This window comes from Desarmillaria tabescens, assembly GCF_030435595.1.
Source record: "Desarmillaria tabescens strain CCBAS 213 chromosome Unknown EV420scaffold_7, whole genome shotgun sequence".
Classification (NCBI taxonomy): domain Eukaryota; kingdom Fungi; phylum Basidiomycota; class Agaricomycetes; order Agaricales; family Physalacriaceae; genus Desarmillaria; species Desarmillaria tabescens.
The window spans coordinates 1,281,890-1,305,364 of NW_026848306.1; the positions used below are offsets into that span (position 1 = coordinate 1,281,890).

The following is a 23,475-nucleotide window of genomic DNA, read 5'->3' on the forward strand; positions in this document are numbered from 1 at the left end:
CAGCTTTGAAGAACGATTTTGCATTCAGTCAAGCAGGCCACCACCATGATTTTGCCACAGTTTGGATGTCGACAGCTCCCAGTCTCCTGCAACACAATGCCATAGTCTGCCTGCACCATTTCACTGTGACAAAGACACCTGCAACTGGATATCCTGGCTTTATTTCGTCAGTTTTCATGGTTAGGACTGGGCTAGTGGGGGTTCAGGCGTTGTAGACTGGGAAGCTTTGGAGAGGGCACAGTGGCTGGTATGCTAAACATACATCTTCAAAGGAAGTTATCCACTTTCGTTTTGGAATGACTTATTACTGTTTACAAGGGAGAAAACATCTCCACAGCCTCCTACACCACTCTAATGCTCTGCTGCTGCCTCCCATTACCGCTAGCACAGACCCCACTCATGACGTCCTACCACTGACCTATTGGCCTCATACCTGTTACATTACCTCTATACACCTTGTACATCCTCAACGAATCTATTTATGATACATTACACTCACGAATGAAGGCACCATGCTATTTTCATGATTTTCTTGCATTTTTTTTATTTTTTTATTTTACTTGCCTTGTTTGGCAACCGTTGAAGAGACTGGCTGTGGGCACCTGTGGAATAGTGAGCAGGCTAAAAGGCAAACCTCAAAAACCCACACACACACTCACACAACTACACAAACTACAATCACCCTCGTAAGTTCTAGGGGGAGCGATTATTTCTAATGCGATCCAACTATACTTCAATATCTTGAAGAGTTTCTCTTATTCTCAGCACTCTTAGTGAAGCTAAGCTTTCTCTAATGAATTCCTAAGTCTAGGAACTTTTTACAGGAAGGTCGTTCACTGGCACGACGCAACCTTCAAGGCCGATTTGAGTTATAATACACAAGGGACACTGATCCCGACAGAAACAGAGGCAATACACGCTGAAACTTTAGTGAGCTCGCTAAAAGAACACCACAGGCAAGCACTGACTTAGCCTGCTCGCTACACAACTGTATGTAGGGGTTCTCCAACTAACTCCAGCAGGTTATCTCGACTCAAGAACACTTCAGAAGCACTCAGAAACAGACTCAGAAACAGAACTTTGAACAGAACTGACACAGAACAGACTGAAACAGAATAAAACAGAACAGAACAAATCTCAGATTTCCACTTCAACACATTCTCCGAACAGACTTATCACACTTAACAGAACAGAAACAGTGTCACTGATTCATATTCACTCTGACTAAGTTCTCAAAAGTCTTATCAAAAGGGTATCTCGTATTTCTCTGAGTGAGCTCATTAATTCTATGCAAAGCTCAAAGTCACAAACTGATCCTTTGTTACAGTACCGCCTTCAACGCGTGCATGAGAACTCGGGAGCTCGAAACTTGGCCTCTACCTACTGTAACCAGCCTACTTATACTACAGGGGAATTAGAATTACAAACATCATGCAGTACCCAGACTCCTACATGCATAGCATGTTGCCACCGCCGCCTTACTGAGCATCCGAGTCGGACTTCCCAGTTTTAGTCTCATTTCTATAGTGAGCTCACTAAACGCGTGCTAAGAGGTGCTCTCCCGACACCTGTGGGCTTGTTCTCTAGCGACCGACAGGTCTAGGTGCCTGGAACTATCAGTCCTGGCATATGTCGTTCAAGACTTCTTTCTTGGATTCACAGAGGCTTCTCGTAGACATGGCAACAAGTGAGTCTTCTAACAATGGGACTCAGAACAATGGGGTGTGGGCTCACGGACTTCGGCCAAAGCCCATTGCCCAAGTTCGTGCCGGTGATATCTGTCATCTCGCTTAAGGATTTCCCCGGATTTTCAGGTATGACACGTCACAGTTAGCGAGCACACTAAGTACTCTCAGTGTCACTGCAATCTTCAAGGTTTTATCTAGCTCCCGTGAGCGTGCTTGTAAGTTAGAGCCTAAGGCATTGGGTATAGGGTTTGGCCTTCTCATCATGCATGCCCATCAGGTACAGTGCTGTGACTAAGTCCTGTTTAGAATCCTGTTGCTTCTTATGCCATAAGTTATATTCCATATCATTGCATCATGTAGCATTAGTGTCGACGCATTGTTTTAGTCCACTCGCTCACTATATCTCAGTATGCGTGTAAAACACTTTAGATTGCAAAATTACACGTGTAAATAGGCTGCAGTCGCAACACTGTGGACAAGGTTTTTCAGAACGTCTGTAATGGCATCATACAAAATAAACCTCGATTGAAATACGCATACATCATATTGTTGGAATATCACTCAACTCACTTCTTGATGCGTCTGCCTTTCTTACTGGAACAAGTACTAAAAACTCTATATTCCTCGCCGTATTGCAGGCACCCGGAATTGAACTGGGTGTCAGTCAGATGCTCTCCCAAATGAACAATGCCCCTCATCCTTTCCCATTGACATCACGGGGCTCTGCATCGAGGAAAGGTTGCTGATGACTCTGGATTCCCAATGCAGCTGTAGTTTTTCCTGTGGATCTCAACATGATCCCATACAAGTACCAAAAAAAACGACTCACTCTCATGTATTATAGGAACCCAGGATTATTAGTTGCTATTGCTGAATTACATTCCTGCATCCTCGTCCACTACCCTGATTATCGTACCTCTCCCAAGCCTCCCTCTATGTTTGGTCATTATAACATTTAATGATTGACAAAAGACTGATCCTCCATCTTGCATTGAACCCTGCCTAGGATTTTATGCATGACCCAAGGAGCATGTGGAAACCGATGTTCCTAACTTGAACACTACCAACGTTGATTGAGTTCACATCTCACAGCAGGAAAGTCTTATCTAACACGAGATGAGGTTCACTCACTGTACTCCGCAAGCTTCCAAGCAAATGTCCTTCTGGCTAGAGGGATTCAGTTTCAATGTGGCGTGCTAGATTACGGCCGGAGACCATCCGGACTTTCATGTTTCGACTTCAGAAAGCACGTGAAGCCATTAATATTGTTCTTGACGATGATAATTAGCTATTTTACCCTCATATAGTCACTACTCTACTTGTGTTTTTATTCAATCTGTATATGCTGTACAACCATTTTACAGCCGTACTGCATCACTGAGCTATAATAAAGAGTCATTGATGGTACAGGCATGGTGAGTATCTCTAGTTTAAACATTCCTCATGGCATTGTCGTCACTTGCTGCATTGTGATTGTGCCAAGGTAAGAATCGATGCATGCGACTGGTCCAGTGGGGCCGAGTGTTGGGTAAAGCATCAACAGAAAGTGCGGAAGTGTCAGAAATCTGTTCCTCAGGCTGACCCCAATCAGAAGTAATTCCAACCTATTGTAGTCATAAACACTCACCAACTCCTCATCCAGCTCACCCGAGAAAAATGCATTCAAAGTCTCAATGGCAAAACGAATATATTTCCTTTGTTCTGCAATTTTTCTTCCTGACAAGGCATCCCGTGTGATTCCATCAATGTAAGCCTGTCGATAGAAGAAATCCATTCCATCATCTTCAAGTAATTGTTGAAGCCTGCAGCAGCATTTATCCCATACAGGATTATTCTGTTGAATATGGACAAGTGACAAGATATCATGCCTGATTCGCTTTCTGTGATTGAAGTTATCAAAGCCATGTAGGCCATCCCAACCAACAGCCAGGATAGAGCAGGCAATGAAAAGGTTTTCAGGTGTGTGGAGATAATCAATATGTTCCTGTTCTACTGAAGGTTCAAGATGGAATTTTGAGTGATGTCCTATTGTGGAAAGGTAACTTTCAATGATATTCACCTGCCATGGTTGATATCCATGATGCCCAAAATATTCTAAGCATTGCTTTGCATGAAAGAGACTGTACATTGTCAGGCTGCCTTCATGAAGACCCTTGGCTATGATGTCACCTGCAAAATGGGAAGCATAGGCCTGGGGATTGTCAAGCATGAAATTGACAACTGCCTCCAGAGATCTAGAGGACATAGTATGCCATTGGTTATGGACCAGCTTGGAGTAAACTGCTAGGACCCTAATATGCAGAAAATTACCTAATGTTATTGGTATCATCTTCAAATTGTCTATGATGAAGTGATCAAGGACATTGAAGACAGCTGCAATCGCCTGGGAAGAAGAAAGGTCATGATTCTCAATGCCATCAATGACTCTGGTGAGGACATAGATTTCATCTGCATCTGGATTTGCTTGTTCTTTCAAAGGAAGTCTTGAGATAAGAAATTCAGCAAACACAAGGAGGATCCTCAGAGATGGTGGGAAAGAGTCAACATTTGAAGGATGCACAAACACAGCAAACATTTCCAGGAGATAGGTTGTCATGTCAGTGAAGAGATGGTAGCGAATAGCAACATGAAGTGCTATGGCTGTTGCCTGGGCTTTGTCTCTTTCAGAGTCATCAGAGTTGTTGTTTAAGGAAGGATGCAAAAATGCAGGGAGAACCATGCAACATAGGTTCATGGCAAAAGGATCTTTAGTGCCAATATCAATGGGAGAAAAGACTCCCTTTGAAGCAGCATTCCTGATGAGGTCAATCCAGACTAAGGGATGGAAACACAAATATTCTAGCCCAGATAAACTACGGAATGCCAGAGCTCCATTGAGAGCAATGTCTTCCATGAGCAGGTTTATACCATGATAATATCCAGATCTTTCTATCAAGACTCTGAGATTGAGTGAAAGCTCAACACCTGGTGTCTGTGGAAGACTGATGAAAATATGGCTTTCATCAGAGAGAACTAGCTTGCAGCGTAGTAACCACTCCAGCTTGGTCTCTAATCCAGGCAGTGGTTCCCCATAGAAACGAGGGATTTTAGAAAGACACTGATGAAGTGAATTCTGGAGGAACAAGCCAGTATCACCAAACAGCTCTTCAGCTTTCTGCTGTGATGCTGGATGCAAACCACCAATAGCTTGAATGGCAATACTTTGAACAGTGGAATTTGATGACATGGAAAAAAGCCAATGCAAGGCCTCAACTGATAATTCACCCTGTACTGACTGTACTGCATCCAACTCCAATTCTTTCAAGCCTTTCCATTTTGCAACATTGGGAGCAGAGTCAGGCATGTTCATCATGGTTCGATGGAGACCATGCCAGAAAGTGGGCACCATGTTCTGCACTACATGACTGTACAAAACATGCAGTAGGTCACACAGTGGGGTCTGGTAGGGGCATTGGGGGAAAATGAGGGGGAGAATATGTGCCATCAAGTAAGCCATATACGCAATCACAGTAATCACACCAATAACCCATGCAAGCGAATCTCGCAATGGGCCAAGGAAGATCACAAGGCCAATAAAGAAGATTGCAAGGGCAGTGTGCATTAGAACAGGGAGTAGCCCGATGATAACGAGAACACGCCATTTCTGCAGTCCCGCAAATCGGAACTGCCGCAGAACGCTACGCTCGCGGGGTGTTCCTGAGGGTAAAGCGATGTAATGATGGAGCCATTGCTTGACCAGCACCGACACGAGCGCTGTCGTGAGGCTAAGTGCAAGACTGGTAAACCACAGGCCGTTCACCCAGATGCTCGTGGTTGAAGCAATGAATGTGATGTTAGGGTTGAGAGGGGAAGCAGCAACGGTGTCCAAGGAAGCGCCGCTGGCAATAGCACGCTGAATATTGATCATTTCGAACAGTAGATTGGCCGACATCTCTGCATAGTCCGCTTGTAGACTTTGCGAAGTTTGGACTACGAATGTTGTAACCACAGCCGAGAACAGACCCGCCTGGCACAGAGAGATGAGCACGGAGACGAATAGAACACAGTGGGCCACGTACGAAAACGAGAAGAACATCGACACCATCTCTCGCCTCTTCCACCATATTCGCGTCATATATCGCACGCTCGTCGAGGTATGTCCGAAATACCCTGGCGTTGGGTCCCATTTCTTCACAATACGCATCTTCTGGATACTTTTCCTCGTAGTTGAAAGGATCGTTGCCTGATACGGCCAAGATGAGAACGATTTCATCAGCATATGAGTGTGATTTACCTTTGGGAATCCGGTAAGGAGCAGATCCTCGTAATCCGAACCTCTTGCTCGACTTTGCAGGATTGACATATTCAAGATATGGTTGGGCTGTAGTGCCGTTCTCCCCTTCCTCGACAGCGCCGCCCTGCGAAGTTTGGAGTTTGGAGATTTTCTCCGTTTTTGCTTGGGTGGTTGTGGGTATGGTGTCGCTTGTGGGCATTGCGGTGGGCGTATGAAGCAAGGTCGAAGTCATCAAACACCTTCACAGCATCTCCGAACAGCATTAAGGCACCAACACTAGAACAAAATGGGAAATCTTCCACAGCTACGGTCGGGAGCTTTTCACCGCCGCCATGGCTTCCTTCAGGTTCCTCGTATCTCGCCTTTCTCGTCGTCACTTCTTCACCACCCCGCGCCGATCTTCCGTCCCTTCCCTTCCCTACCCACCTAATTAAACCCATCGTAGACCTCTAAAAAAGTGACTACAGCAGAAGGACGCATCGTTCTCGTCGACTTCTACGCAGAATAAGCAGAAAATACTTAACCATGCTCATGGGCTCACCTTTTCGCAGTTGGTGTCAGCCATGCAAAATTCTCTCTCCCATCCTTGAACAACTCACAGAGGATCCTTCCACCGAAACCACATCCCGCCAGCCTTTGGATCTGGTCACAATTAACAGCGATACCGAGGAGGGAAAGGAGCTCTGTGAGCGGTTCAAGGTGTGTTTACTAATTGTCATGGCATGTTCCTCGTACTGAGCAGGTACAGGCACACGCACTTCCAATAGTCGTGGCATTCTAGGGCGGCAAAGCCATCAAGACCTTACCGGCACGCTGAGGGAACGCCAGGTCCACCAGTTTTTGAGGGATATATGATCACCTTGCTCCCTAATGCGATACCATACAAAATGAACGATTGAACTACGTATACATCATATCGTTCTTATATCACTTAACTCGCTTCTTCGTGCGTCTGCTTTTCCAATGCTGGAACGTACAAGTTCCTAGTCTTCGCCGTATTGCGCACCCAGAATTGAACTGGGTGTTAGTCAGATGCTCTCCCAACTGAGCATTTATCTTCTCTCGGCGCTTATCATTGACGTCGGAGGGCTCCGCGAAGAAAAGTTGCTGATGACTCTCATCTCCCCTGTGACTTTCAACACAAGTACCAAAAAAATGACACGCTCCCATGTTATTCAGGATCACTGCTGCCATTGCTTCTCCCGACTGAGCTACGCCCCCACATCCCGCATCCCCTTTCGCTACCTACCGTGACCTCCCTCTACGTTTGCTTGTTGTAACTCACAAAAGACCGAGTCAGAAAACCCCCAACTTGCATTGAACCCCGCCGCGTCAACGTACGGACTCGGAAACCGATGTTCCTAATCTGGGCCTGAACGCAGAGTTCACAGCTCACACCGGGGGAATCTTATCTAACGCGAGGTGTGGGGTTCACTCATTGTACTTCCCCAGCTTCCAAGTAGTTACCCTTCTGGCTACGAAGAGTCGTCTATCTGGTAGCTTGTGAGGCCCGGGGGTTCTCTGTTCTCTGTCCGATATGGCAAGTACACTGTCCCTTCTTTGCATGAAAACGCAGTTGCCTGTCCGAACTGCTTCGCCGCAGGTACAGATCCCGAGTTGCCGTGGCTGAGAAATGATTTGGCGCGGCTTTGAACTATCTCTCCCGGGCCACGGCGCATTAGCAATACAACATTCTCCTTTCTCAGTCGAGTGCTCGTAAAACTGACTGACTCTTCTTCCCGCCGTAGGGTTACTCGTTGCTGAAAATACTAGCTTAAGAAAAAGCCTAAGCACACGCGTTGTAAGATGCTATACAAAATAAACCTCTTTCAAAATAGGATTGAACTACGCATTCGGCATATCGCTCTTTCCCTTGGTATGTATGTACTCAACTTGACGCGTCTGACTTTCGCATACTGGGGCATTATCTCGAAGTACTAAAAGTACACCTAATGCCATATTGAGGGCCCCAGGATCGCACTAGGCCCTTGAATTCAGTCGCTCTCCCAACTGAGCAATGACTCTCATCCTCCATTCAACCTCTCCCGACGTTTACAACGACATCGTCAAAGGTATTCAAGGCTGCAGGCTATATTCCTCGTAGGCTGGTGCTTTGAACGTGAGGTAGCAAAATTCTTAATGCTACACCTTCATTACGGGAACCCAGAATCGAACTGGGTTGTTAGTCTGCTGCTCTCCCAAGTGAGCCATGGCGCTCTTCCCTTCTCATCGAACACTACTCCAATTTCCGTACGTTGGTGCCCCATTCTTGTTTCGGCATTCGCGTCGTATTCTCGATGGATTTCGGTACCGGAATACTGCTTGACGCGTCTTCTTCGTGGCAAAAACGATAACACTAGAAGACACATGCACTGAGGACACCCTGGATTCGATTGCTCTCCCAGCTGAGCAACGCCTCCCCTGACCCTGCCCCCAACGTTGACCTTGGTTACATATGGCTTTCAACGTGATCCCAGGGTTACCAAAAAAAACCTACTCGGAAAAATATCATTATTGCAGGAACCCAGGATCGAACGGGGATGTTAGTTGCTGTCGACTGAGCTAACGTTCCCACAAATACTATCCCGATTATCGTGCCCTCCCTCTACATTTGGTCATAACCAAAAGACCGAGTTCAAAGAAACCCCACCTACCTGGCTAGCAAACTCCTAGGATTTTACGCCCGGGCCAACGCACTGATAACTTGAACACCGCCACCACTGATTCCGCTGCAAGGAAGAGATCAGGAGGCAATCAATTTCTTCTCCACTAGCGGTACTTGGGGGAGAACATCTGCTCGCAAAGCACAGTACCGGAGGAGATATCTTGACATTAAAAATCAAGCATTGGACAGTGGACTGACCAAACTTTTTTGTTTCAGTTTCCGAGTGCCAAACTTACGAGACAACACCCCTCCCCTTCTCTCCCTTGCAAGGGGAAGTCACCGGGAGCGACGACTCTCGATGCAGCAATATACCTATTATAATTCGTCATCTGGGGCTTCCGCGGACCGCGATAGTGGATGAACGCACGTACCAAAAGTACTGCTTCATCTCATTTTGCGGGAACCCGGAATCGAACCGGATGTCACTGTTAGTCTCTTGCTCTCCCGCCTGAGCCACGTTCCCACGGCATTCACTGGCCCCATCCTCCCTCCCATCAAACACTACCCCGTACGGTGGGCCCAATAGATGTCCTCGTTACCTCGAGTCTTGTTCTGGAGGAGTAAAGAATCTCGCTGAACCCTGATTCGAAAAGCCCTTCTACTTGACAGTGACAAGCCCCGGCGCAACATACCCAGCATTTTATACACTCTGAATGCCGAGCCCGAGCTCGTCACAGATGTACTTCCGACGTTTGTTATTTCACTGAGAGAAGAAGTGATAATGCAGGTTCACGAGTAACGCTGAACGGAAGACGAGTCGGATCACTTGGTGTTGTAAAATTCGCATACAAAAATGAACCTCTTTCAAAATAGCACACCTAGGATCCAAGGCCCTCTATCGTAGGAATCCAGAATCGAACTGGATGGTAATCTGTTGCTCCCCCGAGTGAGCCATGTCCCACTTCCCCTTCTCATTAAACCTTACCCCGATTACCTTACGCTGGGCCCGACAGATGTTCCCATTACTTTGAGCTGTTTTGGGCATGGTCATCTCAGAGGGACACCAAGCGCAAGCTTGTTACAGACGGCCATCCGACGTTAGGCAATACGTTAATGGGAGCGTTACTGCCGTGTTGGAAAATCCAGTGCACTTTTGAAATCTCTCCGGCTTGAGAAATGCACCGTCTCTTCTCCCTTAAAAATCTGTTTATTGCATAGTATGTTGCTGTATCCAAGCGTCCGTTCTACTTTGGCACGGTCCCATTACTAGTATTCTTGTCCGTATCCTCAGAAAATCGTTTCCGAATAGCCGCAATCATCTTCCCGAACCTATCCCAACATCAGCACGGCAACGAGGAAAACAGACCAACACTCACCATAACCAATTAAGTCCCTGCAAGACAACGTTTCCTCCTCCATAAATGAAGATATAAGCAAGCGGTACTTGATGCCGTACTTGGTATAGCGTATGCGCGAACTGGTATGACTACCACACCACCGAAGATCAGGTCGAGCGAACACCGAGAAAGGCGCGTTAAATACGTACGACGTACATCCCTCCATACACGAGCCTCACGACAAAGAACGTCACGAGGAGGAGGAGGCCGTTAATAAGCTGAAAGTTGCTCCCAGTGCGGTTGGTCTTGTCGAGGAACCAATGTATGTTGAGGAAGAATGTGCTCCTGGAAAGGGTAGAGGTTAATGGCGAGGGTTAGTGGATGTTGGGAAAGAGACTTACGCTTCCCAGAGAAGACACCGCGCAGCGTAGTACGCCAAGAACGGCTTCTACACGAGACTGAGCACGGAACCAAGCACGAATAGACAGACAGACGCACGAACGACCCAAGATAAATCGCCAAACACGCTAGGCCATGTACGACAAATCCGATATCCACAAAATTGACGATCGCATCGACAGTATCCCATATGAAATACCTGCTCGCCCAAGTCAGAACTGCTCCCCGCAGACACAAAGCGAGGACTCACCCACAAGAAATAGCAATCAACCTCCCCACCCTACCCTCGTCCCACCCAAACGCCCGATCTCTATCCAGAGTCTCGAGGTTCAGACACCCCAGCGCGAGCGGGATGACCAGCGAGACGTGCACTTGAGACACGACGTGTATACACCTGCCTACCATCAGCCACACACAAAACACAAAAAGGAAACCAAACCAACCAATTGTTCCTCGCCCTCTTCCCCATCTTGCCGTATGTATCCGGGAAGAAGGCGTGGCTAGCGAGAGGCGCGAGGACGAGGTGGACGAGGGTGAAGGAGGCGAGGGATACGAGGAGGGTGGGGAGGTGTGGCGGGAGGGCGGTGAGTCCTAGGGAGAGGGCGAGGGTGTCCATTGGTGTGGGGTGTAGCTAAGACACACTGGTGTTGGTTGGGGATGGGTCATGGTCGTGACGAGTCCCGGGTGATCGGCTTACGATACGAAATCAATGCCGGTTTTAGTCAATCATGCTTGGGAAAGCATTCCCGTGTTCTTCTCCGACCAAAAAAGTGCGCCCACGACGAGTAGTGGTGGTGGTTGAGAAAAAATGGGAACGAGCGATTACATAGGGGGAGGAACCGATCCAGGGACCAGGGGGATAAACATTCAACAAACGAGTTCACACCAATTCTAGCATCTTGTGTAATTCTACACTCGTTCGTTCGTTTTTCACTCTTTTGGGACTTTTTGTCTACAAGATTGATGCCGCGCAGGAGAGGTAACCGATTGTACGCGGCGTTGCAGCTCACCGACATCCTTCCGAGTCGTCTAGCTACTTATCGTCACGGTCTTTGTTCGTGTGTCGTTCAAGGCTACGGGTGCCGCTCTGACTCTGAGCTATCAATTCGCATCAGCATTCGCGGCTATGAACTACTTGGTGAACGTCTTCACTCGCAAAAGTTCATCTCCTACGCACTCTGGCTGTATCCACGATAGCAGCTGTATTCTTGTGAGCACTGTTCTTTACAGATACCTCTCCAAAGCGCATCTCTGCACATCTCTTCTCGTGTTTTGGGTACTACATGTATGATCGTGAAATGTACATTGTACACCTAATATTTTCGTTGTCTACCGCTTACCGAGATGTGTATTCCTTCCTATATTGTACTAGCCTGGGTTGGTGGATACGTTCAAACGTTCCCTACGGCACCTCCGTCACTTGCCTCGTGATTGTGCCAAGGTAACAATCGATGCATGCGACTGGACCAATGAGGCCGAGGGTTGGGTAAAACATCGACAGAAAGTGCGGGAGGGTCAGAAATCTGTTTCCGGCTCCAATCAGAAATAATTCAAACCTATCAATGTAATCACAAACACTCACCGGCTCTTCATCCAACTCGCCCGAGAAAAATGCATCCAAGGTCTCAATGGTGAAACGAATATATTCCCTCTGTTCCGCAATTTTTTCTCCTGACAAGGCAACACGTTCAATTCCACGAATGCGAGCCTGGCGATAGAAGAAGTCCATTCCATCGTTTTCGAGCAATTGTTGAAGCCTGCACCGGCATTCATCCCATACAGGATTATCCTGTTGAATCCGGACGAGTGACAAGATATTTTCCCTGATTTGCTTTCTGCGGTTGAAATTACGGTTAAATCGGTCATTGCAACCGACGGCCAGGATGGAGCAGGCAGCGAAAAGGTTGTCAGGTGTATGGAGATAGTCAATATGTTCCTGTTCTACCGAAGCTTTAAGACGGGATTTTGAGTGATGTCCTATTGTGGAGAGATAGCTTCCAATGATATTCACCAACCATGAGCGATATCCATGATGCCCGAAATATTCTAAACATTGCTTTGCACGAAAGACATTGTACATTGTTAGGCTGCCTTCGTGAAGACCCTTGGCTATGATGTCGCCTGCACTAGTAGAACTATAGGGACTGTTGAACATGAGATCGACAACTGCCTCCAGGGATCTAGGGGACACAGTATGCCATCGCTTATGGAGCAGCCTGGAGTAAACCTGTAGGACTCTGAGACACAGAGAACTGTCTGCCACCATTGGTATCATTCTCAGGTTATCCTCAGTGACGAAGCGTTCAAGGACATCAAAGACAGCGGCATTTGCCTGAGAAGAAGAATGGTCATGATTCATAATGCCATTGATGACTCTGTCGAGGACATGGAGTTCCTCTGCGTCTGGATTGGCTTCTTTGTTTAAAGGAAGCCTTGAGATAAGAAATTCGGCAAACACGAGGAGGATCCTCAGACATGGTGGGACAGAGTCAACATTTGAAGGGCGCACAAACGCGGCGAACATTTCCAGGAGATAGGTTGTCATGTCAGTAAAGAAATGATCGCAAATAGCGACATAAAGTGCTACGGCTGTTGACTGAGCTTTGTCTTTTTCGGAGTCACCGGAGTTGTTTGAGTAAAAAAATGAAAATGCGGGTAGAACCGCGCAGCATATGTTCATGGCGAAAGGGTCTTCAGCGCTGATATCAATGGGAGAAAAGACTCCTGCTGAAGCGGCATTCCTGATGAGGTCAATCCAGACTAAGGGATGGAAACGCAAATATTCTGCCCCAGACAAATGACGGAATGCCAGAGCTCCATTGAGGGCAATGTCTTCCATGAGCAGGTTTATATCATGATTATATGTATATCTTTCTATCAAGGCTGTGACATTGGATGGAAGCTCAATGCCTTGTGTCTGTGGAAGGTTGATGAAAATATAGCATTCATCAGAGAGAACTAGCTTGCAACGTAGTAACCGCTCAAGCTTGGTCTCTAATCCAGACAGTGGTGCCCCATAGGGATGGGAGGTGATAGAAAGACACTGAGAAAGCGAATTCTGGAGTAACAAGCCGGCATCACCAAACAGGTCTTCAGCCTTCCGCTGTGATGCTGGATGCACACCGCCAATAGCTTGAAAGATGATACTCTGCACAGTGGGGTTCGATGACATGGAAAAAAGCCAATGCAGGGCCTCAACCGATAATTCACCCCATACTGACTGTACCGCATCCAACTCCAATTCTTTCAGGTCCTTCCATTTTGCAACGTTGAGGGCAGACTGGTGAGCCACTGTGTCAGGTGTGTTCATCTCGGTTCGACAGAGACCGCGCCAGAAAGTAAGCACGGTGTACGGCACCATATGACTGTACAAAACATGGAGTAGGTCGCACAGTGAGGTACGGTAGGGGCATTGGGGGAAAATCAGGGGGAAATATGGGCCATCAAGTAGGCCGTATACGCAATGGCTGTAATCGCACCAATAACCCATGAAAGCGAATCTCGTAATGGGCCAAGGAAGATCACGAGGCCAACAAAGAATATCGCAAGGGCGGTGTGCATTAGAACGGGGAGTAGCCCGATGATAACGAGAACACGCCACTTCTGCAATCCCGCAAATCGGAACTGCCGCAGAAGGCTACGCTCCCGGGGTGTTCCAGAGGGTAAAGCGATGTAATGATGGAGCCATTGCTTGACCAGCACCGACACGAGCGCTGTCGTGAGGCTGAGTGCAAGACTCGTGAACCACAGACCGTTCACCCAGACGCTCGTGGTTGAAGCGATAAACGTGACGTTGGGGTTCAGAGGGGAAGCAGCAACGGTGTCCAAGGAAGCGCCGCTGGCAATAGCACGCTGAATATTGATCATCTCGAACAGTAGATTAGCAGACATCTCTGCATAGTCCGCTTGTAGACTTTGCGATGTTTGGACTACAAATGTTGTAACCACAGCCGAGAAAAGACCCGCCTGGCACAGAGAGATGAGCACGGAGATGAATAGAACATGGGCCACATACGAAAACGAGAAGGACATCGACGCCGTCTCTCGCCTCTTCAACCATATTCGCATCATAGATCGCACGCTCATCAAGGTACGTCCGAAATACCCTGGCGTTGTGTCCCATCTCTTCACAATACGCATCTTCAGGATACTTTTCCTCGTAGTTGAAAGGATCGTTGCCTGATACGGCCAAGATGAGAACGATTTCATCAGCATGTGAGTGTGATTTACCTTTAGGAATCCGGTAAGGAGCAGATCCTCGTAATCCGAACCTCTTGCTCGACTTTGCAGGATTGACATATTCAAGATATGGTTGGACTGTAGTATCGTTCTCCTCTTCCTCGGCAGCGACAGGCGAGGCTTCGACTTTTGAACCGTTCTCCATTTTTATTGTGGTAGTTGTGGGTACGACCTCGCTAGTAAGGGTGTCAGAATTTGTGGGCGTTGTAGTAACGTAGAAAGCCAGATCCAACTAAAAACGGAAATGTTCCACAGCTTATGCGCGCATCAGGACAAGACCGGGAGGGCCGAGTCGGCGTCGCAACACCAGTCGACAGTGAATATTGTGGAAGATATAGGGAATTATAGGTGATACAGGAAGATTATCAATTTCGCACATCGCCGTAGCACCTTCGAACAGCGCTCATCCCCGACGTCCAGTTCGCTAGTTCATGAATTCGATGGGAAAACCGTAGTTCAATGGCACGTAGACAAAGGTTCAAAGTTAGAAGCCGAAATATTCATATCTAGTTTTTGAGCCCTCAGCAGGGATAGAATGGTGTTTCGGCAAGCAACACTTGGATTCTGCCATCAGTTCGAGTTTGCTGAGTTTGATATGTATCAGGACACGTACTTTGACATTCATAGGGATGGAGCAATCTGTTGAATACGTATCAATGACGTCGCAACATAAGAACAAAAATGCGCCAAACTCCAGGACAAAAGATTATCCCGGAGTGCTAGCCATTGCAGGTCACAATGAGAGAGAGCTCAACAATTTTCTCGTCGTTCTTGAGCCAAAGCTTCACCTACGGGTGTTATCCTTCCTTATCTCATTCCTCTTTCCATTGCAAATAAGATCTACAGCGGCTACAGCACCATGTCACGGCAATGTTCTGACCTGAGCCCCAAAGTCAAGTACTTGGACTTGTGTTTACATCTTGAGAATCGTCTCGCAGCGCGACTCTCACTGCAATGATTCAACCGACACGAACACATAAACTGGTGTTGTAATACACTACTCAAACAAAATGATAAGTTGTAGGGTCGAACGCGTAACTGGGAACGAACCTCGAGCGAACAAGTCCAGATCGCCGCCTCGGTAGAAACGCCGCCTTAACCAATCCTTTCACTCTCCACTCCCACGCAACCAGATTCACCCTACGCGTCACCTCGAGGCGTATCAAGGCTTTCGAGTGAAGTATACAGTGCAAGTACGCAAAGACGAGTGCATCGAGTAGTGTTAGAGCCCTACCTCGCGTCAGTTTTGCGAAAGAAATGAACACAGGAAAACGTACTCGGATGACAGGAACCACTTGTCGGTGCCCGATCTCTCGGAGAACCCTCTAATGGCCTCCCAGTAGCGCAACTGTATAGCTTCGCGGGGGATACGCGTGCCAAAGGTAGGGAAGAGGGAAGTGAGACTTGACAGCGGGGCTAGAGGCCGCGCGAGAACAGACTCGATTGGGCGGGATTTCGTTTACGCCAAGGAGAACGGCGCCGACATCGGTTAGACAGCGAGCAGAGCAGCATGCATGCATCCTTCCAACAACGCCACCCATGCCCGACTCTCGTCACGTGCCGCCTCATCTTCGTAGCCTTCCAGTCCACTATCATTGTCAGTGTTGACCTTGCTGTCGACCCAAGCAGGCAGCTCCCTCGCTGCCAACAGCTGCGCGCCGTCCCGCAAATTCGGAAGCTGCCCATCGATAGCACCCTGAGGGTCAATGTCGGTGCGCACGGCAATGCGGTCAAGACCTCGTGGAGCCAGGTAGGCTCGCCATTTGAAGCACTCGACGTCGGAGCTGAGGACGCCGTTGGGTGAGTGTGGAGGATGGATCCATAGACAGGGCGTCGGGTATCTATTGGACTGGCGTGGAGGAGGGATTGCCAGGTAAGTGTGAAAAGGGAAAGGGGAAAGCAATTTTTGGATGATGGGTGGAACTTGCATCGTCAGTCGACGCGTCCAGTTCCTTTCCCATGTATCCACTTCCATCATGGAAGTGGATACATGGTAGTGTTGCCGCGGCTCAGCTTATCTCAGCTTAACGCCGAAGTCGGTTTTGAGCCGTTTGCTCTGACTGCACCAACGTGCAAAATGACAGGTGTTTTGATGTTTTCATTCACTCAGGAGACTTATTGGTATTATCAGAAACTGTGTTCTTGTTCCCCCTACCCTTCTATCCTCGGCGGCTCAAAACCGACTTCGGTGTTAAGCCGAGATAAGCTGAGCCGCGGCAACACTACTTCCATCCGATGGTTTGATAGTAGTTTGCGTCTTCCCTCTTACTATTAGGGGACATAGCTCAGTTGGGAGAGCAACAGACTGAAGTTTCTTGACATGAGATGCTCTCTGGAGGTCCCCAGTTCAATCCTGGGTGTCCCCATAGTTTTTTAAGATTGCTTTTTTTTTGTTTTTACACTCAAGGTCCAAGACTTCAAGGATCTTGATTCCATCACGAAGAGTCCCAGTACTCTTGCCAACCTTTTTACAGTAAACGTATGGGTGTTCTTTCATATAATTTGACTATCTGAGTTATACCAAGCTTGAAAGTATTGATTCCCGATCTTTGCACGGAGTGAATGGAGTCTCTTTCGCCTCTGGTCGATCCAAATCAACGTAGCTCACATTGCGGCGGTTACCTAGAGTCAACCTTGCGTGATATGCCTGATTCGAGTGAGTACCCTTAGTGTTCCATACATAAAACGAAATAGAACAAAAATGAGCGACGAGGGACGTCTGTCTGCCACTAAGGATAACACTGGATTACATGCCAACCCGGTCCTGTTTTGTATAGTGTCCACGGTCAGGTACGCAAACAATGCTTCTCTACGAAGCTGACTTGCAAGTGGGGTCCGAAATTGAAACTATTCTGGCCCGAGTGCTGTCGACGTCGACGTCGGCTTGATTGTAATTCATATAATGGCCAATGACAATCGGTGGGGAAACATTATCGTAGTGATCACTTCGCGTAGCGGATCCCATTGCAGGTACTTCTTAAGTGAGGATCCATCTGCCGACTTAATCAAGAATGCCAACGCCAGTGATAAACTCCATAAAGTGTCTCCGGGAATTGATTGACATCGGCGCGCTAGTCATTGAAATCCTCAGGAAGAAGCTGAATCCAGTAAACGAATTGTGTATCCCTGAGAATAATAAGTGTCCATGTCATTCAGAACTACTTCAACTCACGATCCGACTGTGGAAGTCCACCCTCGCGAAAGGGGTGGCGGTTTTGATTGCGGTTCATGTGGCGTATACCGAGGCTGACGCGACCAATAGGGCTCGTAGTTATCATCAAAAGATGTGTGCAAGTACATGGGCGTTGCTATGGCTGGCGGCTGATGCGGGAAGAAAGGCCGGGGAGGTTGTCGTACGCCGGGAGGCTGATGACCCCAATGCGACGGTCCGAGTTTGACAGAGGTTGCAAAGTCATTGATGTAGGCGTGTCTAGACAGTCCAGTTCGAGTGACTAGACACAGGTTACGGTCAGAATGACATGAAGGTGTAGATAGACTGACTAAGAATCAGATCATGGGGTTGTATGCCCAGTTCGTCAGCGAGGGAGCGAGACTCTTGCATGAGAAAACGCCAAGCGTCAGCAGTATTGGCTATGCACTGTTCATGAGTTATGTCACAGTTTATCTGTGCTCCCGGAGGGACCACTATCGGCCAGCTGAGCGAGGATTTCATCAGATTTACATTTAGTTAGTGGGAAAAGAAGCCTCGCCATTGAATATCATTTGTTAAACTGAATGGGTTGACTGGCTGACGGGTCATAGGAAAGTCCTTCCAGCAGAATCGAGTACCATGGTAAGTTCTCTCCACAACAAACTTGGCGAAGTCATCACGGAATATGTTTCCTAAAAGTACAAAGTCCTCGAAGGATTTACCAGACGCTGCGTGTCTTTTATGTCGAGGAATATATCCAAAATCTCCCACTGAAAACCGACATGGAAGGACTCCCAAGCTTGTATACCAGACATGATCGTGAGATTTCGCGTCTAGGCTTGACAATCTCAACTGGCGAAGAGAAGGTGCTTTGCCTTTCATCAGACCATTGAAAGGCTCGTCGACGTCGGTCAGCAATGCCCTTGTCCGTTCGGGAAGGCCATGAGGCTCCCGCGCTTTAGGAATAAGCCCCTCAACCAATGCCGCAACATGATGGAGCCGCATAATTTCGTCGTCATCTAAGGATCAATATCCATAAACGACTGACAGTCACAACCATGAATAAATAAATACTCACCAATCAACCCGTTTCTGTTCAATATCACCGAACCTCGGGGTGGCAAAAACTGTACGAGGTCATGAGAACCGGTTCGAATTCGTTGGCCTTTTATAGCACCAAGTGAAACGCACTTTCAAAGCGGCAGATCCTATGGTGTCGGCCAAGCTGTAATTTCTGGCGGTCACCCATGTGCCTTCCTTAGGCGGCGGGAGGCCCATGATCAAATTTTTACCCCCGTCTGCCGTGAAGGCCACACTCTGCACGTCATTTAACGGTGAGCCTTAACTGCTTGCATAATGGAAATGAACGACCCAACCTCGATGACGTCCTGCACTTGCGAGTCGGTCAGCTCGAGCTGTCGTTGAAGATATGCGGCGGCATTCTATGGGGCGCACGGAAAAAAATCAATAAGATCAAAATTAATCAAAAACAGTAGAGCGAACATGTCCGGAAAGTGTGACTTACGGAAATGTCGGTGTACTATGTATACAAACATAAATTCAATTCGAAGAAGGTCTTCCGTCGGAGTAAAGTCCTCATAAAATGCAGGACGGTGTTTATGCATCCCGCTAAGCCGAATTTGTTGAGAGAATCGATCAAGAGATTCTCTGGAGATCGCCTTTGGGCTGATGACGGTGAATTATTACCATCTATTCTCGCCACTTGAAAAAAAAAAATTCGTACCATGGGATAGGATAACAAACGGCGTTCCAGCTTCATTTGAAGATACCCCGATCATTTGGGGTAGGTTTGGATGGCTATACGTGTCCCAACTTGATGTCAGCATAACCTTACATATGCACAAGGGAGTCCGGGACTTGCTATAAATTTTGAAGGATCTTCACGTCATGGATCCACGCCTACAACAGAAGGTAAACGTTAACCCGCAGCCAAATACGAAGCGAGAAACGGTATACTCGCCTTAACAGCACCGGTCTTGGTACCTTGATCGTACCTTCGGATGAGCGAAGGTTCTCCGTACACAAGTGCTTCGTTCACGTCCGACCACCAGCCGCTGGAATTGGAAGATCCAAATGAACCCTTCAAACGAACTTCTGACTGGTGATATCTTCGGAACTAGGAACAGGGAGTGTGAAGATATAGAGAAAGATGTGGCTGTTTGTTCACTTACCCCATGGTTGTCAAGGTCATCGAGGACGTATTGGAAGTCGCCTGTGACTCTTTCTTCGGTTAAGGCTCTGTCGGTGTCATGATATGGTGGAGGTGCTGAAGAACGAGGTGGCTTATGAACGACGGTTTCAAAGGCGCGACTGTCCTGTGCTTCTATCGCGAACTTGGAATTCTGTTTCTGGGCAGAGGCTTCGACTGTGTATTGGATGTTGATGAGTGCTGCTATCTACGCCATGGGGTCATTGGCATTACGAATCAGAGGTGGGAAACATGCCTGAAACGCCTGTGATGCCTCGTCCAACAGTTCGGCGTAATCGTTTAACGCGCTTTCAATCGAATTCTTGCGTAACAAGCAGCTGCTCCATTTAGCCTGTCTCTCCTTTACCATGAAGGCGTGTATCATGGTCAACGTCCTGCACGAAAGTAAGCCCAGCAACTTCCCCTAAGAAATGTACTGGGACGCACTCTTGAAACCGACTTATATTCCTCAGTAGCAACGGAGACGCAGATTCCCATCTTCCTTCCATCTGTTCGTTAATGTTGAATAAAATCCGAGCACATCTGTGGACAAGGCGATGACAGGCTTCTTTGTTAGACTGGAAACTGATTTAGACACGTTACTCGGTACATAGATGCTGACGATTCGACGAACTTGAACGTCCTGAAAGTCTTTGAGATTCGTCGAAAAGAAGCCTTTGATAGAACCCTTACCTTTACTATCTGCAATATTTGCTCCAAAATGGCGAAAGCAGCGCATGCCGGAGGAAAGATCGCCATCGTCGACATCTCCTTGGTCAATGCCGACGATAGAATTGCGAGATTAAGCGCTGTGCTTGTACGCGCTATTACGCGGATCTTTTTTAAGGCCATTTCAGCGGGAGCGAGTGAGCTGTCGTGCTTCTCTGATTCCAGGAGCGAACAAGTGTGCTGTGTAGGAGACAGCTGTCGGAAATTCGGGAACAGTGACCCCCTGTCAAATGCCATTTGCAGTTCTGGGTCTGATGGAACACATGGGTTTTTCTCAGGCGCTCAAGGTGAGAAGAGATGCTTAACAGTGCTGTGGACAGCTGGTAGGTATAGAATAGTGATAGTTACGGAAGAACCTGTGGGCCGACATTTCTCCCACGATAATTATCATAGGCGACATTCGCAGCCGGAATATTCAGCACTGCTGTACACATTCGAATCTTCTGCTAGTCCTGATAACGATGTCGACCGAGAGTGGTTGCGAGGGTGTATTGCGGCCCGAGGTCCGATGTATCTGAGATAAATGTGAGTGGCTGTGTGTTCTGCCACCATGATTCGCGACCAGTGCTTGGGAAATAGCTTTGCGTTATTTGCAAACTAAGTAAAAGGAAGCGTTCTCAGTTCTGTCTTTTCAACCTTCTGGACTTGTCTTCGTGACAATGCTCTTACAGGCGAGCGTCGGATGCGGCCCAGATCTGTGTTTACGAAGTTGATATCGGACGATCTGGTGGATCAGGACTGACTACTAGAGATATCTATGAACAGTAGGGGCGTATAATCTTCATCTGCTCGAGCTCGAGCATTGCCGCACGGTAACGGGGTTGATTTCCACAGGGATACAACGAGATCATGCCGAACCTAAAAACAATCAATTCACGTTTTTGGGCTCACCTGGTGATCACTTACCCTTGCTTGCGGCGCGGGATATGGTTGCTATCATCGGTCTCTATCGCTACTCAGGCTGGGGCTTGGAACTACGGTCGATACCTAGGGTTTTGCCAAACCAGTAAAGTCTTACCGCATCTGAACTGTCTCCAACTTCTTAACATTCTTGGTGTTCGGCTGTCTACTATGGACGAACTGCGGATGGGCTATGATTGACTCCGACATTTTGAAGGTCTTTAATCGGCTGGGGAAGGAGAGTTCCTTGACATCAAGCACTTAAGTACTGATTTTGTTCTAGCTCGAGAACCTATGATTTCTAGCCCAGCCTTTTACCAGAGGATCTACGGTGGAGCAAAAGAAGCTAAACCTCCTAGACTCGGCTCGGATTGTTAAAAGGAGCCCCAACCGACCGACTCTGAGCGGTTCAATTACTGTACCGTGATTCGGAGAAAGGGCATGTGAGGCAGTCGCTCTTCAGGCGACATAGTCCGGGGTGAACACCGGGCTGGTCTACCAACCAGTAGTCAGGGGCAACCACCTCCGTCAACCCTTGACAATTCTATTCATGTTACTTATTCATTATGGACGTTCCCATATTGAAGTCCTGTGCGTCTTCAAGAGGTAACCTCCCGTTCTATACTGCGCGGCTTCTTGGTACCTAACAGTATTACAGAATGCTCTTGTTATCCCACGATCCAAGGAGATATGTTCGCTCACGGATGAGAAGAACTTGGCCAACGGTCATTATTAGTTACCCGTTACAAGGACGGAACCGAATCCAGCGGGCCGAAACATTCGTACAACACTAGTTCATATGGGGACACATCGCGCACCGCAGTCTAAAGCTCGGTACGGATGTCGTATTGCGTTAGCGAGGCAAAACCCAGAGGCGTCCTATAAATGAGGAGGGGACGCCGTTAGCATTTCCGTAGTACCGATGCAGCCGTTTTTCAGCTCGAACTGGGTCGATTTCCAAACGGTCCCGCCGAGCCCATGATACCAGATGTTGAATTGGGGCACAATCCTAGGAGTCCATTACTCAAGAACCTATTCCGTTATAATGGAACGCGACGAGCATATGCTCGCACAGATTTACTCTGACCCAGGAATCAGATCCCTCGCATTCATTTGGCTCCTTCCCAGATTCGCCATAATTAAGTGCCACACATACATGGAGACTTTAGAAGAAGAGGCGTACACGTATGACATACCATATTACCGCACCTTTTATGTGATCTACTTGTCCTATACCACACGCTTGTCGTCCATTGTGCTCACGAGTAATAACGTAGAGGAAGCCACATATGATTATCATTTTCTGGTTGGAACACCGGTTCCATATTTGTCTTTCAATAAAGGCCCGTCAATTGTCATTGAGCCGTAGGTATGGCTCCCGGAACCGAAGGATTGAGATGAAGAGGCCCAGACCTTGAAGAGGGTGCCTTCGGAAAAGGGGTAAAAGAGTCAATCCCCCAATAAAACTTCCTTCCTTCCCGAAACATAAATTCAACCAGAATGAATGCAGTAACGATTGAGACATACACACGAGGGTTATACTAATTCTTTCCTATCTGTCTTCTCAAAACCAGACCGGGAGAAGGTAGCAACGAGACGACTCGCATCTAGTCTTCGCGTAGACATAATATCGCAGCAGTGCCGATGCAGTTTTTCGACCGTACATTCGGGCAGCTAGGTCAGTCATGTGTCTCGAAAGAATCCGTCGTTCGAATAAAAATGAGTGAGGACCGAGTTTGCTGCGCTAGAAGCCAACATCCCGTCGGATGGGACAGCCAGTTCTAGAGAAGCCATCGTGTAATAGGAACCATATGCGAGACAAGACAGCGCCATGCAGACAATATATACACGCCTACAATGTGAGAGCCCGTAAGATTGTTAACCTTCGATAGCCAGAAAGCGGAACAACGAACTAGCAAGACATAGTTACCTCCTCTTGATAGAT

At 47.7% G+C, this 23,475-nt stretch overlaps 9 protein-coding genes and 1 non-coding gene across 10 annotated transcripts; 3 read left to right on the plus strand and 7 right to left on the minus strand.

Moving 5' to 3' along the window:
- Window positions 1-3,659: 3,659 nt before the first annotated feature.
- On the minus strand, window positions 3,660-4,535 carry EV420DRAFT_1520483 (uncharacterized protein; the record flags this gene model as incomplete). Its single annotated transcript, XM_060472167.1, has 2 exons — window positions 3,744-4,535; window positions 3,660-3,680 (listed from the first exon to the last, which is right to left on the minus strand). A coding segment is annotated over exon 1 (679 nt), but the record flags the coding sequence as incomplete, so codon positions are not given.
- A 697-nt stretch (window positions 4,536-5,232) lies between these two features.
- On the minus strand, window positions 5,233-6,160 carry EV420DRAFT_1264649 (uncharacterized protein; the record flags this gene model as incomplete). Its single annotated transcript, XM_060467235.1, has 2 exons — window positions 5,233-5,694; window positions 5,747-6,160. Coding segments are annotated over 2 exons (876 nt in total), but the record flags the coding sequence as incomplete, so codon positions are not given.
- Window positions 6,161-6,486: 326 nt separating this feature from the next.
- Window positions 6,487-6,742, plus strand: EV420DRAFT_1638800 (uncharacterized protein; the record flags this gene model as incomplete). The annotated part of the gene is made up of 2 exons (XM_060476881.1): window positions 6,487-6,660; window positions 6,710-6,742. 2 exons carry the CDS (start codon window positions 6,487-6,489, stop codon window positions 6,740-6,742), a joined length of 207 nt encoding a protein of 68 aa, XP_060335184.1.
- Window positions 6,743-7,787: 1,045 nt separating this feature from the next.
- EV420DRAFT_1520494 (uncharacterized protein) lies at window positions 7,788-8,577 on the plus strand. The gene has a single exon (XM_060472168.1). The coding sequence runs from the start codon at window positions 8,101-8,103 to the stop codon at window positions 8,335-8,337; it is 237 nt and encodes a 78-aa protein (XP_060335185.1). The 5' UTR covers window positions 7,788-8,100; the 3' UTR covers window positions 8,338-8,577.
- An 823-nt stretch (window positions 8,578-9,400) lies between these two features.
- Window positions 9,401-10,981, minus strand: EV420DRAFT_1520498 (TLC domain-containing protein). The gene is given in 9 exon segments (XM_060472169.1): window positions 9,401-9,503; window positions 9,561-9,895; window positions 9,943-10,052; window positions 10,113-10,248; window positions 10,305-10,351; window positions 10,402-10,501; window positions 10,553-10,692; window positions 10,710-10,711; window positions 10,744-10,981. The coding sequence occupies 8 exon segments, from the start codon at window positions 10,916-10,918 to the stop codon at window positions 9,811-9,813; spliced, it is 795 nt and encodes a 264-aa protein (XP_060335186.1). The 5' UTR covers window positions 10,919-10,981; the 3' UTR covers window positions 9,401-9,503; window positions 9,561-9,810.
- Window positions 10,982-11,693: 712 nt separating this feature from the next.
- Window positions 11,694-13,612, minus strand: EV420DRAFT_1638802 (uncharacterized protein; the record flags this gene model as incomplete). Its single annotated transcript, XM_060476882.1, has 2 exons — window positions 11,694-11,825; window positions 11,885-13,612. 2 exons carry the CDS (start codon window positions 13,610-13,612, stop codon window positions 11,694-11,696), a joined length of 1,860 nt encoding a protein of 619 aa, XP_060335187.1.
- Window positions 13,613-13,725: 113 nt separating this feature from the next.
- EV420DRAFT_1264320 (uncharacterized protein) lies at window positions 13,726-14,686 on the minus strand (the record flags this gene model as incomplete). Its single annotated transcript, XM_060467218.1, has 2 exons — window positions 13,726-14,268; window positions 14,318-14,686. 2 exons carry the CDS (start codon window positions 14,684-14,686, stop codon window positions 13,726-13,728), a joined length of 912 nt encoding a protein of 303 aa, XP_060335188.1.
- A 476-nt stretch (window positions 14,687-15,162) lies between these two features.
- On the minus strand, window positions 15,163-16,621 carry EV420DRAFT_1520516 (uncharacterized protein; the record flags this gene model as incomplete). The annotated part of the gene is made up of 4 exons (XM_060472170.1): window positions 16,037-16,621; window positions 15,819-15,979; window positions 15,603-15,771; window positions 15,163-15,180 (listed from the first exon to the last, which is right to left on the minus strand). The coding sequence occupies exons 1-4, from the start codon at window positions 16,517-16,519 to the stop codon at window positions 15,163-15,165; spliced, it is 831 nt and encodes a 276-aa protein (XP_060335189.1). The 5' UTR covers window positions 16,520-16,621.
- A 194-nt stretch (window positions 16,622-16,815) lies between these two features.
- On the plus strand, window positions 16,816-16,907 carry EV420DRAFT_t82. Its single transcript has one exon. It is a non-coding gene; the product is annotated as a tRNA-Phe (tRNA).
- Window positions 16,908-17,612: 705 nt separating this feature from the next.
- On the minus strand, window positions 17,613-20,286 carry EV420DRAFT_1476524 (uncharacterized protein; the record flags this gene model as incomplete). Its single annotated transcript, XM_060469342.1, has 13 exons — window positions 17,613-17,667; window positions 17,714-17,993; window positions 18,043-18,197; window positions 18,357-18,711; window positions 18,771-18,819; window positions 18,884-19,009; window positions 19,069-19,134; window positions 19,218-19,232; window positions 19,305-19,414; window positions 19,437-19,510; window positions 19,708-19,829; window positions 19,885-20,078; window positions 20,136-20,286. 13 exons carry the CDS (start codon window positions 20,284-20,286, stop codon window positions 17,613-17,615), a joined length of 1,752 nt encoding a protein of 583 aa, XP_060335190.1.
- Window positions 20,287-23,475: the final 3,189 nt, after the last annotated feature.

Coding starts and splice junctions, on each gene's coding strand:
- EV420DRAFT_1520494 (XM_060472168.1), top strand. CDS start 8,101: ATGCTACACCTTCATTACGGGAACCCAGAATCGAACTGGGTTGTTAGT.
- EV420DRAFT_1520498 (XM_060472169.1), bottom strand. CDS start 10,918: ATGGACACCCTCGCCCTCTCCCTAGGACTCACCGCCCTCCCGCCACAC. Junction 10,053..10,112: donor TGTATGGAGGGATGTACGTC/GTACGTATTTAA, acceptor GTGGTGTGGTAG/TCATACCAGTTCGCGCATAC. Junction 9,896..9,942: donor CAGGGACTTAATTGGTTATG/GTGAGTGTTGGT, acceptor ATGTTGGGATAG/GTTCGGGAAGATGATTGCGG.